Source organism: Takifugu flavidus, chromosome 13 (genome assembly GCF_003711565.1).
Source record: "Takifugu flavidus isolate HTHZ2018 chromosome 13, ASM371156v2, whole genome shotgun sequence".
NCBI lineage: Eukaryota > Metazoa > Chordata > Actinopteri > Tetraodontiformes > Tetraodontidae > Takifugu > Takifugu flavidus.
The window spans coordinates 487,962-505,550 of record NC_079532.1 but is presented as its reverse complement, the minus strand read 5'-3'; the positions used below and the strand labels follow the sequence as shown (position 1 = coordinate 505,550).

At 48.7% G+C, this 17,589-nt stretch overlaps 1 protein-coding gene across 19 annotated transcripts in view; it reads left to right on the top strand.

Annotated features, from left to right (window-relative positions):
• cadps2 (Ca++-dependent secretion activator 2) overlaps positions 1-17,589 on the top strand; it is a 55,395-nt gene that overhangs the window by 6,976 nt on the left and 30,830 nt on the right. For all 19 annotated transcript variants that reach the window (XR_008953502.1, XR_008953503.1, XR_008953504.1 and 16 more), the window contains exons 3-8: positions 3,766-4,098; positions 10,747-10,827; positions 11,064-11,297; positions 11,444-11,565; positions 12,836-12,947; positions 13,258-13,397. Coding sequence is in view for 16 of the 19 variants with exons in the window: in XM_057053188.1 (XP_056909168.1) it covers positions 3,766-4,098; positions 10,747-10,827; positions 11,064-11,297; positions 11,444-11,565; positions 12,836-12,947; positions 13,258-13,397 (1,022 nt within the window). In the remaining 3 variants the exon portion in view is untranslated. The remainder of the gene's footprint in view (positions 1-3,765; positions 4,099-10,746; positions 10,828-11,063; positions 11,298-11,443; positions 11,566-12,835; positions 12,948-13,257; positions 13,398-17,589) is intronic.

Genomic DNA, 17,589 nt, shown 5'->3' with positions numbered 1-17,589 from the left:
TTTTGAAATCTGCTCAATGATCAATAGAGTTAATTTGAAATGGTTTCTGTTCTTCTCATGTTCTTCCTATGTCCTGCCTTTTTGCTCTCACATCCGTACGTGTTCTCCCTGAAATTATTGCGGCAGGTTTGTGGTCGTTGCCTGTGTACCTGCTTTTTCTGTTCATTGTGCTTTTTGCCATTTTCAGTTTCAATAGAGATCAGCGGAACATTCCTTATAGAATTAAGTCTAGAGGTATTTTTATTTTTAGGGGTGACCTTTGAGGGTGACTGGCGAGGGTGACTCTCTTGGATGCTGCTGACTGTTAACTTCAGTCACAACCTGTTTCCATGAGAAGCACATGTCATGTTTTATTTGAACTTTATGACTGATGGGAGGTAAAAGAGGACGCTCACATTTAAGGCTAAACATGTTTTTCAATTTTCATCACATCAAAAATGGCTGACATTGTTCACAGAGTCATCAAAGGTCAAAAAGTCAGAGAAAAAAAATCTGAACACATTGAACATATTCTCAGCAGGTTTCTCTGGTTCCTCAGATTAAAGGGCTGGTTATATTTTTATAAAAATGTCCCAATCTTGGCTCAGCTGGTGGGACAAACTCTGGCGTGTTGCTGTGGTAATGGTCTTCAGTCCCTCAGATGGTTGGAATCTTTAACCTCCTGACTCAGGGGGCATCTGCTGGTGTGTAAATAATTCAGTCAAATCTGAAAGCGGAGGTAGAGGGGGGCTCATCGATTCATTAGTAATAATTGCTGACATTTGTGTCTGAAGGAGGGTCGGTTGAAACCAGAGCACCCACAGAGCCATCCGAACCACCCTGATGATGGTTCTGTTGGAGAATAATGCTAACGATTTTCATTTCCTGTGTTTCAGAATAATCGTTGTGGCAGCAGAGACCTTGTGATTCATGAATTCTCCAGTATGAATTGTTCAGACATAATAAACACAGATATGTGGAGGATATATGGGGTTAGCAGCGTGCTATTAGTATAAGATCTATCAGATGTTCCGGATCCTTTTGTTTGATATGTTGTCAACACTCCTGTAGCACATTCCATGCTTAACAGTGTGACCACCTTGAGAATGTCTTCTGTCCTGACTTTGACTCATATTAGATGGTAATTATTTCATGATGCTGGGTGGCCGGTGGGTAGACTGATGGAAGAGTGGCAGTTCATTAACCACGTTAGATGTCCACCTGTCTATTGTTGTCTTTTGTTGAGATCAAAGATAACGTGTTGAGTAAAATGTCTAATCAACCAGGTCTTTCTCAATAAAGAACTGGTTTAGACGCCCTAACACTTGTAGCAGCCTCCAGATATGTGACGTCATTGGAGGTGTTAGAATCCTCCTGTTGCATGTTAAAGGTTCAGAACTCAAAACCTCAGAACTCCTGTGTTACATCAAATGCTGGTCTACTTGTGGTTCCCAGAGTCTCTAGGAGTAGTATGGGGGGCCGAGCATTTAGCTACCAGGCCCCCCTGCTATGGAACCAGCTCCCTGTCCAGGTATGGGAGGCTGACTCCATCTCTACTTTTAAGATCAGACTTAAAACCTACCTCTTTGAAAACGCTTATTCTTACTACCGTAATTTCCGGACTATAAGCTGCTACTTTTCTCCTACATTTTAAACACTGCGGCTTATTCTGATAGTTCTTACAACTATTGTGAATCAGTCATTTTTACTAACCCTCATCAACGTGGAAAATACTAGAAGAAAAGCTTATGATGCGACTTTTAAGTTAAAAGCGATCACTCTGGCGGTTGAAGAAGGAAATCGAGCTGCCACACGTAATCTTGGCATACATTACGGTAATCAATGGCGAGAAGGTGGAGATGCCAGCCTGAAGAACTGATCCAAAGCAAAAAGACGACAAAAGCTTTTAGACGTAAACATCGCAGGTGGCCCGAGCTTGAAAACTTTCTGGAAGACTGGGTCAACACACAGAGAGCAGGCGGCCGCGGTGTTTACACTGTACAACTCAGATGGAAGGCAAAAGCAATCGCCACCACGATGAAAATAGAAGATTTTAGAGGTGGGCCATCGGGGAGTTTTAGATTGTTCATTGTTTGAGTAAAAAAGCATAAACAACGTAATTTGTGTGTAGCTGATACAAACGTATATTTCAAGGTAGCTGCATTACAGACACCGTTAGAATAAAAAAGCATTTACCGGTAGAATATATTTGTTTATGTTGCTAAGCGGATTAAATTAAAAGAAAAGGTAAAAAATCCTGAAGTGATAAAAATTGGATTTAAGGTCTCTGTATAAACATACAAGTGAAAAGAGTGGCTGTTGTTTCTTACCTGTCTGTCACTCGTCCGTGACTCGTCTCTTACGGTAATAAAAACATATACCGTACTGAATGTTTTCGATCTAATTTTTCATATTACTACGTGGGATACCTGCGGCTTAAAATCCGGTGCGCTCTATAGTCCGGAAATTATGGTAATTCTGTAGTTCCAGTTACTATCATAGACAGACAAATTATCCTACTTAGGGGGTCATCTAATCATCAGGTTAACATCTTAGCTATGCTGTTATAGGCCAAGGCTGCCGGGGTCCAGAAACATGATCACCTGACAGGCCTCTGTCACCCCACTGGGTCATGGTTTCCTCTCTCCTCTCCTCTCTCTCCTCTCCTCTCCTCTCCTCTCCTCTCCTCTCCTCTCCTCTCCTCTCCTCTCCTCCTCATCAAGTAGACTAGTTATGCTGATTCTTGTGTAGTTTTTCTGCTCCCCCCCTCCTCTCCCCTTCTGTATTCATTTACAGGTATCGCCGCCTTCGAAGCTGCATGATGACCTCTGGCCCCGCTGACCCACTCAACCGGCGGCTTGCATAAATAGTGTATTTTTGTATGTGTTTCTGTGCTCTGTGCCCGTGCTCTCCTCTCATCTCCTCTCCTCTCCATTCTATCCTCTACCTATCCTCCCCCCTCTCCTCTCTCTCTACCCAGCCGGCCATCAGCAGGAGGGTCCCCCTACATGAGCCTGGTCCTGCTCAAGGTTTCTTCCTGTTAAAGGGGAGTTTTTCCTTGCCACTGTTGCTTGTCTGGGGTTAGGCCCTGGGATTCTGGAAAGCGCCTTAAAACAATTTTGATTGTAAAAGACGCTATATAAATAAAGATTAATTTGATTTGATTGAGCGGTGCACTCGGTTCAGGCTGTCTCCATCCTTGCTGCAGGACTCCTGGCATTATGTAACTGTTGGGTGAAGATCTACATGTTGACTTTCTGTTGACCAATCATCAGCCTCATCCAGGACGGTTGTATGTGCTTAGCCTATGTTTGACCATCAGATTCCTGCAGCTGGGACACTATGACAGCATGCTGGTTAGCACTACTGCCTCACAGCAACTTCTTGCTGTGAGGCAGTGTGGGTTTCCTCTGGGTGCTCTGGTTTCTACCAGTAAGAAGACAGATCAGGTTGGCCCACAGGCTGACCTGGATATATCAATAAAATCATGAGCGCTCAGACATGATCTAGCCTGCAGGACAGGGTGGGTCACCCTGATTGAGCAGCTCTTTGCAGAAGAATAATATCATGACCAGGTAACACCACATCATCTTAAACCAAAATAGTGCTCCCTAGGGAGGTGTCCAGGGGACATCTGAAACAGGTGCCCGAGCCACCTCAGCTGATTCCTCTAAATGTGAAGGAGCAGCAGCTCTGATTTGAAGTGTTTGGATGTTTTCTGAGGGTTTGGTGGGGTGGTGTTCCTCGGTCTTCTAGAAGTCATGGTGGTGTGTCTGTTTCTGACAGGGTTTCCTCAAGAGCGAGCGTGTTTCCCGGATGGTTCAGAGCGGAGGCTGCTCAGCCAATGACTTCCGTGAGGTCTTCAAGAAGAATATTGAGCGTCGTGTCCGGAGCTTACCTGAGATTGACGGCCTGAGCAAAGAAACAGTGCTGAGCTCCTGGATTGCAAAGTATGACGCTATCTACAGAGGTGAGGAGAACATGAGACGGCAGCCACAAAGGGTGCACCTCAGCGTTGTGTCGGAGCTCATCCTCAGCAAGGAGCAGCTGTATGAGATGTTCCAGCAGATCCTCGGCATCCGCAAATTTGAGCACCAACTGCTGTACAATGCCTGTCAGGTAGGTTTGACACAGGTCTCACACACACTCTGGTTCCACAGAAGAGTGCGAGGTTCTTCTTTAGTGTGCAGCCTTCTCATCTTTACAACCAGAAATATGGCTTTGAACCCTGGGCGTGTGGTATTTCTATGACTCCAGCTCAGATGAAAACACTTGATCTTGGAGGTTTGCTGCAAGTTCTCTGAAGGCCTGCTGTCCTGTCATGGATACAGAACTTTCTGACCTGGCTTCAAACCTGTGTGGGATGTGATTATTTTCTTCTTCTAAGAGAACCTATCAGGCATTCAGAGTTAAGCAAATATTCCCAGAGTCCATGTGTAGAGCTGCAGAGACTCCACCCACCTACAGGTCAAAGTTGAACATTCACACAGAAACAGAAAGTGAAGACGAGGCCTCCACAGAAGCAGAGTTACCAAACATGATAATTTTGTCTATTTGTTTTCATTGTACATAGCAAAGGATGGACAGTATTGATCCATACCTCCTGATAACATCACAACCTTCTCCTCTTCCTCCTTCCCACTCTTCCTCTCTTCATCCTCCCTCTTCCTCTATTTTTCCCTCCCTTTTCCTCCTCATCCTCCCTCTTCCTCTGTCTTTTTCCTCCTCCCTTTCTGTCCCCTTCTAATCCCATCTGAGATGAAGAATGTTCCTTCCCAGCATTCCGCCTCTTCAGTTTCTGTTCTTGGCTTTCATGAAGGGAGGCATAACCTAAGTAAGCAAGCAATGATTTGCCGGACCCTTCAAAGGAAAGTCCTTATCTATGGTTCCGCTTGTGTCTGGCTCTAGGGCAGTTCCCATCACAGGCTTTTTAATCTGCTGTCACTGGAGATGGTTCTGCTCCTCACGCATTCTTTCTGCTTGCTCAGCAAACATGACTCTATGGTAACTTTATGGTCCTCAAGCTCAGCAGCTGCATTTTGACGAGCTGACAAATGAGAACCATCTTCTGTGGGTATTGTCCAGGGAGACCTCCATCCTGGCCCCGCCCACCAAACTCTAAACTTGATGGTACAGCAGCACAATTTCTTATGTTATCTGTGAGATGAATGATCCCAAGCTTTTAACTTGTGATGGGTGCAATTTGGACCCAAAAGCAGCACTCTGGAAAGCTGGGACCGTTGGTAATGACCTTTATTAGTACACGGGCAAACTGGAACGCAGACAAGGAAACAGTCCGTTCTTCAGGCCCAGGGCCCACACAAAATCTATGGGTTTCAGGCTCGGGGACTGGGTTGAGCAGAGCCAGAATGCGGAACCGAGGGGAAGGACGAGAACCCTTGGAACTGTACAGTTCCGTTTACAGCGGGCAGGAGTGACAGAAAGGGGCTTACAGGAGATGAGGCCGACGATGCAGCAGAGCAGACTGGGGACGAGCAGCAGCGAAGTCGGGGCCTGGTGGAGAAGTCAGGACCAGGTGAGCAGACAGGCACCAGAAACGCTGAGGCAGAAGTTGTGGTCAGGGACGGAAGGCTGGTGAGTTTACCGGGAGACAGGCAGTGCAGGCAGGTTAGAGGCAAACAGGTTTGGCAACAGGAGGTCAGGCAGGTAAGAAGCGCTGGAGAGTCTTGCATGGAAACGCAGAAAAATAATCTGGCGAAGCGTGAGAGTGCAGGGGAGGCTTATAAGCAGGGCTGATTGGGAATCGGCTGCAGCTGTGCTTGCAGGTGAGTGGAGTTGAGCTGACGGGTTGGGAGTGCCTGGCAGGTAGAGTGGAAAATTACTGAGGCAGAGGGACAGGAGGGAACTGGGGGAATGGAGCTGTGACAGAACCCCCCTCTCAAGGGACGGCCCCTGACGTCCCAAAAACAAAGTCCAAGCCGAGCCGGGTGGGTGGAAGGGGCCTGGAGGAGGGCTAAAATTCTTCCGAGTCGTCTTCCCCTGAGGATGGCCCCTTCTCTTCAGGGAGGACAGAGTCTCTAAATTGGCGCACCCACCAGCAGTGGGGATCTTGGAGGGCTGGTGAGGGTGATATCGATGGAACTCGCGGATGAGCTGCGCATCCAGGATGTGACGGGCCGGGACCCATGACCTCTCCTCTGGGCCGTATCCCTCCCAGTCCACTAAATACTAGAGACCCCTTCCGCGGCGGTGGGTGCGCAGCAGGCAGCGAACTGTGAAGGCTGGACCCCCATCAATGATCCATGGAGGTGGTGGCGGCTGACAAGCAGGCATCAACGGACTTTCTCGAACCGGCTTGATCCTGGAGACATGGAAGGTTGGGTGGAGCCGCATGGCACGGGCAACTTAAGCCTGACAGCTGCAGGGTTGATGACAAATTAAAAATGGCCCGATGACCGTAGGAGCCAGCTTTTTGGACTCCACCCTTAAGGGAAGGTCTCTGGTCGAGAGCCATACCTTCTAGCCCACCAGGTGATTGGGAGCCTGGGAACGATGGCGGTTGGCGGCCGTCGTAACGTCAGCTTGTCGTAGCCTGGGTCCAGGTCTGGCGGCAACGGTGGATAAAGGCCTTGATGGACGGACAGGAAGCTTCCTTCTCCAGGGCAGGGAACAGCGGCACCTGGAAGCCGTAGGCTCACTGGAAGGGAGAAAGTCCAGTGGCGGAGTTGGTTAGGGTGCTGTGGGCATATTCTACCCACAGTTGCTGCTTGGACCAAGTGGAGGGGTGTCTGGACGCCATGCAGCAAAGTGCCGTCTCCATCTCCTGATTCATCCTCTCCGATTGGCCGTTGGATTGGGGATGGAACCCAGAGGACAGGCTTACGGTGGCCCCGATGAGGCTGCAGAACTCCCGCCAGAATACGGACGTGAACTGGGGACCCCGATCAGAGACGGAAGGCCGTGGAGCCGAAATATGTGCTGCAGAACTAGTTCACCAGTCTCCTTGGCCGATGGAAGCTTGGGTAGGGGCACAAAGTGGGCCATCTTGCTGAAACGGTCTACCACTGTCAGGATAGTGGTGAATCCGCCCAACAGTGGCAGACCGGTAACAAAGTCCAGTGATATATGGGACCAGGGCCGATGTGGCACAGGCAGAGGTTGCAGGTAACCAGCAGAGGCCTGGCAGGAGGATTTGTGCTGGCTACAGATCAGGCAGGCGTTGACAAACTCTCTTGTGTCCTCTAAAGTGGGCCACCAGAACCATCGTTGCAGGACCTCTTTAGTGCGCTGAATACTTGGGTGACAAGTGAGCCGGGAGCCGTGGGCCCATTGCAGGACGTCAGACCCACCGGGACAAACAGGTGGTCAGGAGGATAGGAGCTGGGACCAGGCTGATTCTCCAAGGCAGCTTTTACACGCTCCTCTCAGGGAGCAGGGAGAATGGTGTCCGGGTTAAGGGCAGTGTCTTCTGTTCCCAAGAACTGGCGATAGAGTGTCAGGCTTGACGTTGCGGGAGCCCGGCAGATAGGAGAGGGAAAAGTTGAATCTGGTAAAGAACAAGGACCACCTGGCCTGACGGGAGTTCAGTCTCTTCGCTGAACGGATGTACTCTAGGTTCTTGTGGTCCGTCCAAACCAGGAAGGGCAATTTAGTCCCCTCCAACCAGTGACGCCATTCCTCCAACGCCAGTTTCACCGCCAACAGTTCTCGGTTCCCAATGTCATAATTCCTTTCTGCCGGAGACAGACGTCGGGAGAAGAAGGCACAGGGGTGCATTTTCTGGTCATCAGCAGAGCAGTGAGAGAGAATGGCTCCGACCCCACATCAAAAGCATCCACCTCTACTATGAACTGCCTTTCAGGATCAGGAACCAGGAGAATGGGAGCTGAGGTGAACCGGGGCTTTAGGTTCTGGAATGCCTCCTCAGCAGCCTGGGACCAACGGAAGGGTACTTTGGAGGAGGTGAGAGTAGTGAGTGGAGCGGCCACGGTGCTGTATCCCCGGATGAACCTTCGGTAGAAGTTGGCGAACCCTAGGAACCGTTGCATCTGTTTCCGGGACTTGGGAATGGGCCAGGAGGTGACGCCAGAGACCTTGGTGGGGTCCATCTCTACGCTACCTTGACTGATGATGTACCCCAGGAAAGAGACGGAGGTAGCATGGAACTCGCACTTCTAGGCTTTAACAGAGAGTTCTCCAGCAGGCGTTTGAGGACGGCCTGGACATGATGCACATGTTTCTCCTTGGACCGGGAGAAGATCAAGTTGTCATCTAGGTAGACAAACACAAACTTGTTGAGCATGTCTCTTAAAATGTCATTAATGAGCGGCTGAAATACGGCCGGTGCATTAGTAAGGCCGAAAGGCATGACCAGGTACTCATAGTGTCCAGTGGGTGTGTTGAAGGCAGTCTTCCACTCGTCCCCCTCCCGGATCCGGACTAGGTGGTAGGCATTGCGGAGATCCAACTTGGTGAAGACCATGGCCCCCTGAAGATCAAAGGAAACCAACTCTCCCTTAATGTATGGCGCTAGCCCGGGTACGGAAGTCAATAGTGTAGTCGGCAATGGGCCGACTCCTCTGCTTCAGGCTCATAAGTCCCCCGGCAGCATCCGGGCCCAGAGAAACAGGTCCAAAAACTTTATGAAGTTCAGCAGAGAAAGCCTGGAAGGAGGAACAGGCCGGCGTGCCCCTCTCCCACTCTGCTGTTCCCCACAGGTGTGCTCTGCCAGTCAGGTGATTGATGGTAAAGGCAACCCTTGCCGCTTCTGAGGCCAAGGTTTAGGGCTGCAGAGCAAATAGGATAGAACAGTTCGTCAGAAACGGATTGCAGCCCTCAGGGTCCCCAGAATAACGCTCTGGGGCTCCCACCTGGGGCTCTGGAGCAGTGCCTGGTGGGAGAGCAGGAACCGGAGGAGGAGGAGCTGGAGCAGGTACAGGAGCGGCCGGTTGTGACACTGAGATGTCAGCTGTTGGACCTGGGTGGCTATTGAAGTTAATGCCTGCTCCAAGGCCGATGCCGTCTGCCGAGCCTCTGCAGCATTGAAGGCTAGCTGGGCCTCAAATTGTTAGAGCCTTCCCTCCACCTGGTCCAAGCAAGACTGAGGTGATGACGAGTGTGCTGGGTCCATGTTTGGCCAGATTGTACTGTGACGGGTGCAATTTGGACCCAAAAGCATGCACTCTGGAAAGCTGGGACCGTTGGTAATGACCTTTATTAGTACACGGGCAAACTGGAACTCAGGCAGACGAGGAAACAGTCCGTTCTTCAGGCTCAGGGCCCACACAAAGTCTATGGGTTTAAGGCTCGGGGATTGGGTTGAGCAGAGCCAGAAAGCAGAACCGAGGGGGAGGACGAGAACCCTCGGAACTGTACAGTTCCGTTTACAGCGGGCAGGAGTGACAGAAAGGGGCTTACAGGAGATGAGGCCGACGATGCAGCAGAGCAGACTGGGGACGAGCAGCAGGGAAGTTGGGGCCAGGCGGAGAATTCAGGACCAGGTGAGCAGACAGGAACCAGAAACGCTGAAGTCGTGCTCAGGGACGGAAGGCTGGTGAGTTTACCGGGAGACAGGCAGTGCAGGCAGGTTAGAGGCAAACAGGTTTGGCAACAGGAGGTCAGGCAGGTAAGAAGTGCTGGAGAGTCTTGCATGGAAACGCAGAAGAACAATCTGGCGAAGAGTGAGAGTGCAGGGGAGGCTTATAAGCAGGGCTGATTGGGAATCGACTGCAGCTGTGCTTGCAGGTGAGTGGAGTTGAGCTGATGGGGTGGGAGTGGCTGGCAGGTAGAGTGGAGCAGAGGCAGGGAGAGTGGAAAATTACTGAGGCAGAGGGACAGGAGGGAACTGGGGGAATGGAGCTGTGACATAACTACTGCAAACAGATACAATAGGCATCCATCTGTCCACATCCATCTGTCCAACCGTCCATCTGTCCACCATCAGTCTGTCCATTATCCATCTGTCCATTATCTGTCTGTCCACCATCCATCTGGCCACCTGTTCAACATCCATCTATCAATTATCCATCTGTTCATCCATCCATCTGTCTATCATCTGTCTGTCTGTCCATCATCTGTCTGTCCATCATCCATCTATCCATCATCTATGTGTCCAACCAACCATCTTCTACTGCTAGCTGTCGGTTCACTGAAGGGCCGACATCCAGACAGCCAACTCACAATCACACCTGGGGCCAGTTCAGAGCCACCGGTTCACCTCACATGCAAGTCGGTGGACTGTGGACGGAGCCAGAGAGAACACACAAACACACACAGAAAATGAAACTCTACACAGAAACGGGGGATTCGAACGTGGAACCTTTTTGCTGTAGGGGTACCTGTAATTCTTTTCCAGCTGTTTAAATCTCAGGTTGTGTGCTGAGCATCGGTTGCCATGGTAACAGTAAATGTAGGCAGTATGCCACATTGTGTGGCATACTACTGGCTCAATCCTCATTCCTGATCGAGACCTTTAAGGTTGTGGCGTGAGGAGTGAAAGAGGAGCTGAATCCAGGGCCGAGCACAGAAGCATCCACCTCAGCAGGAATTTTCCTCTGTCTGACATTTCGAAGCACCACAGACACTTCTTTACTCCTTCTCCCCCTTCCACACGGTGTCAGCATTGTTGCAGCAGCAGCTGGTGGCCCACATAGAAACTGCAGCCGTCAGTTCTTTGAGTCAGATGTAATCATTCATCAATGCTAACTTTGATTTGTACATTTTTTTGCCACCAAGAAAACCAGTCATGGTAGATGGGAAGAAGCAGGACCATGTGACTGATGACATCATTTGTGTTTCCTCTCTCAGTTGGACAGCACAGATGAGCAGGCGGCACAGATTCGCAGAGAGCTTGATGGGCGTCTTCAGCTGGCTGAGAAGATCTCCAGGGTGAGATCCTGGAAGGTTACTGCATTTGCTGACTGCTGACTAGTTGATTGGCTGGATAAAATGGCAGTGATTTTAAGAGTGAATTTCTGTAATTTTACAGACTTATAATCAGTTCATATGGCAACAGCAGAAAATCATCTCATTTACTTGGTGCTGAAGCAAAACAGATTATTGATTTATGCTTCTGGGCATTTGAGATGATTCCAGAAGAACCTGAAAAATTCTAAACTTTCTAGGAGAAGAGATTTCCCAGGTTTGTGTCGGCAGACATGGAGTCTCTGTATGTGGAGGAGTTGCACTCATCCATCAACCTGCTCATGGCCAACCTTGAGAGTCTGCCAGTGGCTAAAGGGGGCCCAGACTTCAAACAGCGGTTGAAGCGCTCCTCACTCAACAACTCCTTCCTGGACATTGGAGAGGAGGGAGAGGTCCTGTCCAAGTCTGATGTCCTTCTGTCCTTCAACCTGGAGGTCAGTAGCTGAGGAAGCATCCATTATCATCACTGGAGTCCAGTCAGGAGGTCACAGATGGTTTCTTCACTGTGTCCTGCAAAAACTTTGCTTTGTTGAGTCTCTTTTTACCATTGTTGGAGTTAAAGTGAGATTTTCTTTTCCAGATTGTGATTGTGGAAGTTCAGGGTCTGAATTCTTTGGCCCCAAACCGGGTTGTTTACTGCACCATGGAGGTGGAGGGAGGAGAGAAACTGCAGACGGACCAGGCAGAAGCCTCCAGACCTCAGTCAGTTCCTCATCTTCATCACCTCAGCATGTTTGTAGGCAGAATAACATTAATCTGGTTATGATTCACCGTAAAACCACAAACAGCACAAACCCAAGCCTCCTGTGGTCCTCATTATAGACCAGAATTCCGGTTGCTGATCGTCTAAATGTTCCCACCACGGTGAAGCAGCTAGAGAACTCAGCAGGTGGTAGAAATCAAACTAGGTCTCTTCAGAGTGCAGATAGAGGAATTCAGTTTTGTTCCTTTAGTTCATGACCTGAGGTGGAGTTTGGCGATAGCAGGGGGTCCTCGAGGTAATGAGGCTGCCCTTTCACGGCCCCCTGCTGTTAGTTAAGGAGATTTTTATCCCAGCCAGGCAGGGCCCCAAGCTTCCCTCTATTTCTATCCAACAACTCTGTGATGTCATCATCTCTTCCTTTAACTTTTTATTAAAACCTTAATATTCTTTTATTCAGCACCTGAGATTACAGATGACCAGATCTTCATACAGTGCTGCAGTGCTAAGGTTGCTGTTGTCAGCACTTAAAGTGAGAAAATAAATGCTGTTACTCCTCTTATTCAGAGGAATGTCTCAAAGGCATTTCTGAGTGTTTGTGCCCTGGAATACTGGCCCCATAGTGGTCTGTAGTGATCTGGCCATTCCTCCCTGTGAGGGACTTTAATGTTGTTGACGTCGATGCCAACAGGCAGACAGGCTACTCTTTACGTGCATTTAGAAACATTAATATCTGACTGTCCATCGTGGTCTTCACTATGGCCCAGCTTCTCTTTGTTCTCTTTGGAGCTGCGACAACATTCTGATTACTATCTGACCCAAGGCGTGAAATTCTAACACATATTTCAGTTTTTTCTCAAGTTAATCTGACCTTCATCTTTGGCCAGATTTTTTCTTCTTCATGTCCTTTAGAGCAGGCTCGTCTCTGTGAGACTTCATTATGCATAGACAGGCACATGGCGTGCACCATTTGACACAGATTAATGTTGCATACTTGTGGGAGTAGAACTATCGCTAACCCCTTAGAGAAAAACACAAGAGGATGGGCTGCAATGAGCTCCAGAGAAGTCCCATTAGTCCATAAATGTACCAGTAGGACATTTAAAGTCCTGATACACCATAAATAGTCCCAGTAGGCCGTTGAAAGTCCCAGTTTGCCAGAAAAAGTCCCGGTAGGCCATTAAAAGTCCCTGTAGGTCCTCTTGGCCCACTGTTGTCCTTTGTTTTCAGAGTGAAAATGTTTTTGAACATTGTGATTGAGGTGTTTTTCAGGTGGGGGACTCAGGGTGACTTCACCACGGCTCACCCACTGCCATCTGTCAAAGTAAAGCTCTTCACTGAGAGCACCGGGGTCCTGGCTCTGGAGGACAAGGAACTTGGCCGGGTGAGCCCACCTCCACAGAAGCACACACACATCCCAGTCAGCAGTGTTAGTGTCCGTAGCACAGTTACCGTGTAGCAAGCAGGAGAGCTTGTGTTCACCTGATGCCTGCTGCTGGCACCACGTTCACCCACCAGAACATAGACGTTCTCTGATGGTGTGAACAGAAGATGGATATTGGTTTCTGTTAATGTGTTTTTATTCCTAATGTTGTTCATTTTTAAAAGATCTGGATTTTCATCATTTTTGACTTGTTTGAACACGATTGAGTCAACACAACGGCAGAGTTCTAACCCATTCTGCACTCCCTCAGGTGGTCCTTAATCCAACCACAAACGGGCCAAAGCAGGCCGAGTTCCACAACATGGTGATTCCCAAGAACAGCCAGGACACAGACTTGAAGATCAAGCTGGCGGTCTGCATGGACAAACCCCCCAACATGAAACACAGCGGGTGAGTCGGTCATATGATCCAAGCAGGTTCTGGATCCTTCTAGACGTTCTGAGGGGCCCATTCATCCACTCATCCATGATGAAGAAGCTTTGATCTTTCCACTGCTGATGGAAGAATGAACAAACATTTCAGTCATTTCAGTAACTTCAAAAACTATGAAGCTTCAATTTCAATCAGTCAATTCAAGATTCAAGATTCAAGATGTACTTTATTCATCCCCGTAGGGAAATTCAATTGTAGTAGCAGCCTAACGTGGATTAATATAACTGTAGACTAGGTTTTGTATTTACAAAGTATAGAAACAGAATAAATAAATACAAATAAGATTAGAACGTTATAAGCATATATACAGCATATATTATAAGCATATATATATATAATATATACATATTATAATATATACATCTAAATCTAATTTATGAAACATTTTTCAAACATCAAAGTCAGTTTGTCTTTAGTCAAACAGCGAAAGTAAACAATTCAAAGCTAAATGGCGCTGTCTCAGGCGGCAGCCAGTAGTAGCAGCTCTCTAAACTTAATTGTTCTTTTTAAACTTTCGTAGTGTTTTCTATACTTGTTTACATTCTTTTCTATGTGGATTTTCTTTCTTTCTTTCCATTTTCAACTGGAGTATTCAGACACCATGTTTTGGAGGCTCGAATACTTTTTTCTCTGTTTTGCGGTGCTTGGGTTATTCGCAGCCCCCATCAGCTGTGCCGAGAAGCGGAGCGGTATTGTCTATACACGCGACCAGCTGATGGCTCTAAGACCACCATCCTTTGTGGTCGGAGAGAAGCCCCAAATCCCTAAGGAGGTGAGGAGGAAACAACGAGGGACTAAGGCTGGAGTTAAACAGAGGATGAAGAGGCGACGTTTTAAACCCTGCGTCCCCGCGGTCATAACGGGGAATGTCAGGTCCCTGGCAAATAAGATGGACGAGCTGGAGGCGCTCACACGGACCCAGCGGGAGTACAGAGAGGCCAGTATCATGTGTTTCACGGAGACGTGGCTCCATGGACTGATACCGGACTCTAATGTGACGATCGCTGGTTTCACCACTGTGCGAGCGGACCGAGACACCACCGCGGCCGGTAAGAAGAAAGGAGGGGGACTGGCCGTGTTCGTTAGCAACAGGTGGTGCAGCCCGGAGCATATTCACGTCAAGGAGCGCGTGTGCAGTCCCGACGTGGAACTTATTGCTATCGGACTCCGTCCATACTATTTGCCACGGGAGTTTACTAACGTCATCACCATCACCGTTTATATTCCTCCGACCGGTAAAGCGGACTCGGCCTGTGACGTCATCCACTCTGTCACGGCTGACCTGCAGACTAAACATCCCGGAGCCTTTATCCTCATCCCAGGTGACTTCAATCATGCCTCCCTTAAGTCCACTCTCCCCACATTCCACCAGTATGTCCAGTGCAGCACGAGAGACAGGAAGACTTTGGATCTACTGTATGCTAATGTCACCAATGCATACACTTCCACAGCACTCCCTCCGCTAGGCAAGTCTGACCACAATCTCGTGCTGCTCTCCCCATCATACACACCTGTGGTTCAGCAGCAACCAGTCACTGTGAGGACTGTTATGAAATGGTCTGATGGTGCCATGGACTGTCTGCGGGATGCCCTGGAGACCACCAACTGGTCTGCTCTCTGTGAACCACATGGTGAGGACCTGGATGGACTGACAGACTGTGTTTCCGACTACATCAAGTTCTGCACTGAGAACTCCGTCCCCACCAAGAAGGTACGCTGTTACCCAAACAACAAACCATGGGTGACAAGTGACCTGAAGGCCCTTTTGAATAAGAAGAAGAGGGCCTTCACTGCTGGGGACCCGGCTGAGCTCAGGAGTGTGCAGAAGCAACTGAAACGCAGTCTGAAGGAGAGCAAGGACGCCTACAGGAAGAAGCTGGAGGAGAGACTGGAGAGGAACCAGACCAGGGATGTTTGGAGTGGGATGAGGACGATCACTGGCTTCCAGAAGAAAGGAATACGCTCAGCTGATGGGAACGTGGACCAAGCCAATGAGTTGAACCAGTTTTTCAACAGGTTTGACTCTAGCTCCCCCTCCCCCAGCTGTCCCAATATTCCTCTGGATAACAATGGGTCCCCTTCACACCTCCCAGAGCCCCTAACACCTCTGCCAACTTCTTCCCCCTCCCCCCTGCTGACACCCTACATGGATCCCAGCATGTCACCCATCCCCCCGACAGGACTATCCTTCACGTCTGGCCAGGTGAGGAGAGAGCTGGAGAGGCTCAACCAGAGAAAGGCTGCCGGACCGGACGGCATCAGCCCACGAGTGCTGAGGAACTGCTCCAGGCAGCTGTGTGGAATACTGCAGCGCCTGTTCAACCAGAGCCTTCATCTTCAGAGGATCCCAGTGCTTTGGAAGACATCCTGCCTGGTCCTGGTGCCAAAGAAGACCCATCCTGTGGCACCGAGTGACTACAGGCCAATAGCACTGACCTCCCACATCATGAAGGTCATGGAGCGGCTGGTGCTGTCACACCTCAGACCTCTGGTGAGCCCCTTTCAGGACCCTCTGCAGTTTGCCTATCAGCCCAAGGTGGGGGTTGATGACGCAGTGATATACCTGCTGCAGAGGGCTTACTCCTCCTTGGACAGACTAAACACCACAGTGCGGGTCATGGTCTTCGACTTCTCTTCTGCCTTCAATACCATCCAGCCAAGACTGCTGAGGGCGAAGTTGGAGAAGATGCAGATTGATGCTCCCCTTGTTTCTTGGATCGAGGACTACCTGACAGGTCGGCCACAGTTTGTGAGACTGCGGAGCTGTGTGTCCGACCCCCTGATGAGCAACACAGGAGCTCCTCAAGGAACTGTGCTCTCCCCATTCCTGTTCACCACCTACACAGCCGACTTCCAGTACCACTCTGAGACATGTCATCTCCAGAAGTACTCGGATGACACAGTCATAGTCGGGTGTGTGGAGAATGGACAGGAGGATGAATACAGGGACCTTGTGGAGAGTTTTGTCAGGTGGAGCAGGGAGAACCTTCTGCAGCTCAACGTGACCAAGACGAAGGAGATGGTGGTGGATTTCAGAAAAAGCAAGTCCCCACCCTCCCCAGTCTGCATCAGTGGGAAAGAAGTGGAACTAGTCCCATCTTACAGGTTCCTGGGTGTCCAGCTGGACAATAAACTGGAGTGGTCCACAAACACCGATGCTGTTTACAAGAAGGCCATGAGCAGACTCTACGTCCTCAGGAGACTCAGGTCCTTCAGTGTTTGCAGCAGGATGCTCCACATGTTCTACCAGTCTGTCATGGCTAGCACCATATTCTTTGCTGCAGTGTGCTGGGGTGCAGGCATTAAAGCTAAGGATGCCAACAGACTCAACAAACTCATCAAAAAGGCAGGGTCTGTTGTTGGCTGTAAACTGGCAAACTTAGACGAGGTGGTGAGGGACAGGATGGTGTTGAAACTGCGGACAATCATGGACAGTCCCTCCCACCCCCTCCATAACACAGTGGACAAACTGAGGAGCAGCTTCAGCAACAGACTCCTGCAGCCTCGCTGCTCCAAGGAACGGTACAGGAAGTCATTCCTGCCGTCCGCCATTAAACTCTATAATTCACTCAAACCAACTCAACAATAATTGTGTAATGTTTATGCTGTAATTTTATTTCTAATTTATTCTATATTTATGTATATATACTTATAATGCTTATAATATGTATATATTATATTATGTATATATTATATATATGCTTATAATATATGCTGTATATATGCTTATAACATTCTAATCTTATCTGTATTTATTTTTTTTCTGTCTCTTTACTCTGCATACGCTGCTACTATAACTCAATTTCCCCACGGGGATGAATAAAGTCCATCTTAATCTTAATCTTAATGTGTGTAATTCTGAAAATGGTCAGCAGAGGTCAGTGTCCGACTTCCATAGGAATCAGAGTCGGATCAAAGGAATTTGATCTGTTCGTAATTGGTGCGTAACAACAAAATAACACACCAAAAAACCCGTAATAACCTCAGTAATAGCGCAGTATTAACCTCATCTGCTTCATTCCTTCATTTTCCAACTCTATGAAGTATATGACAATTAATTAATTTGGCTTCAAAAATTTATTTAAAAATATATCTTTAGTCTTATCCTAAATAATTGTGAATATGAGCATAAATGATGATGAAGGTGAGG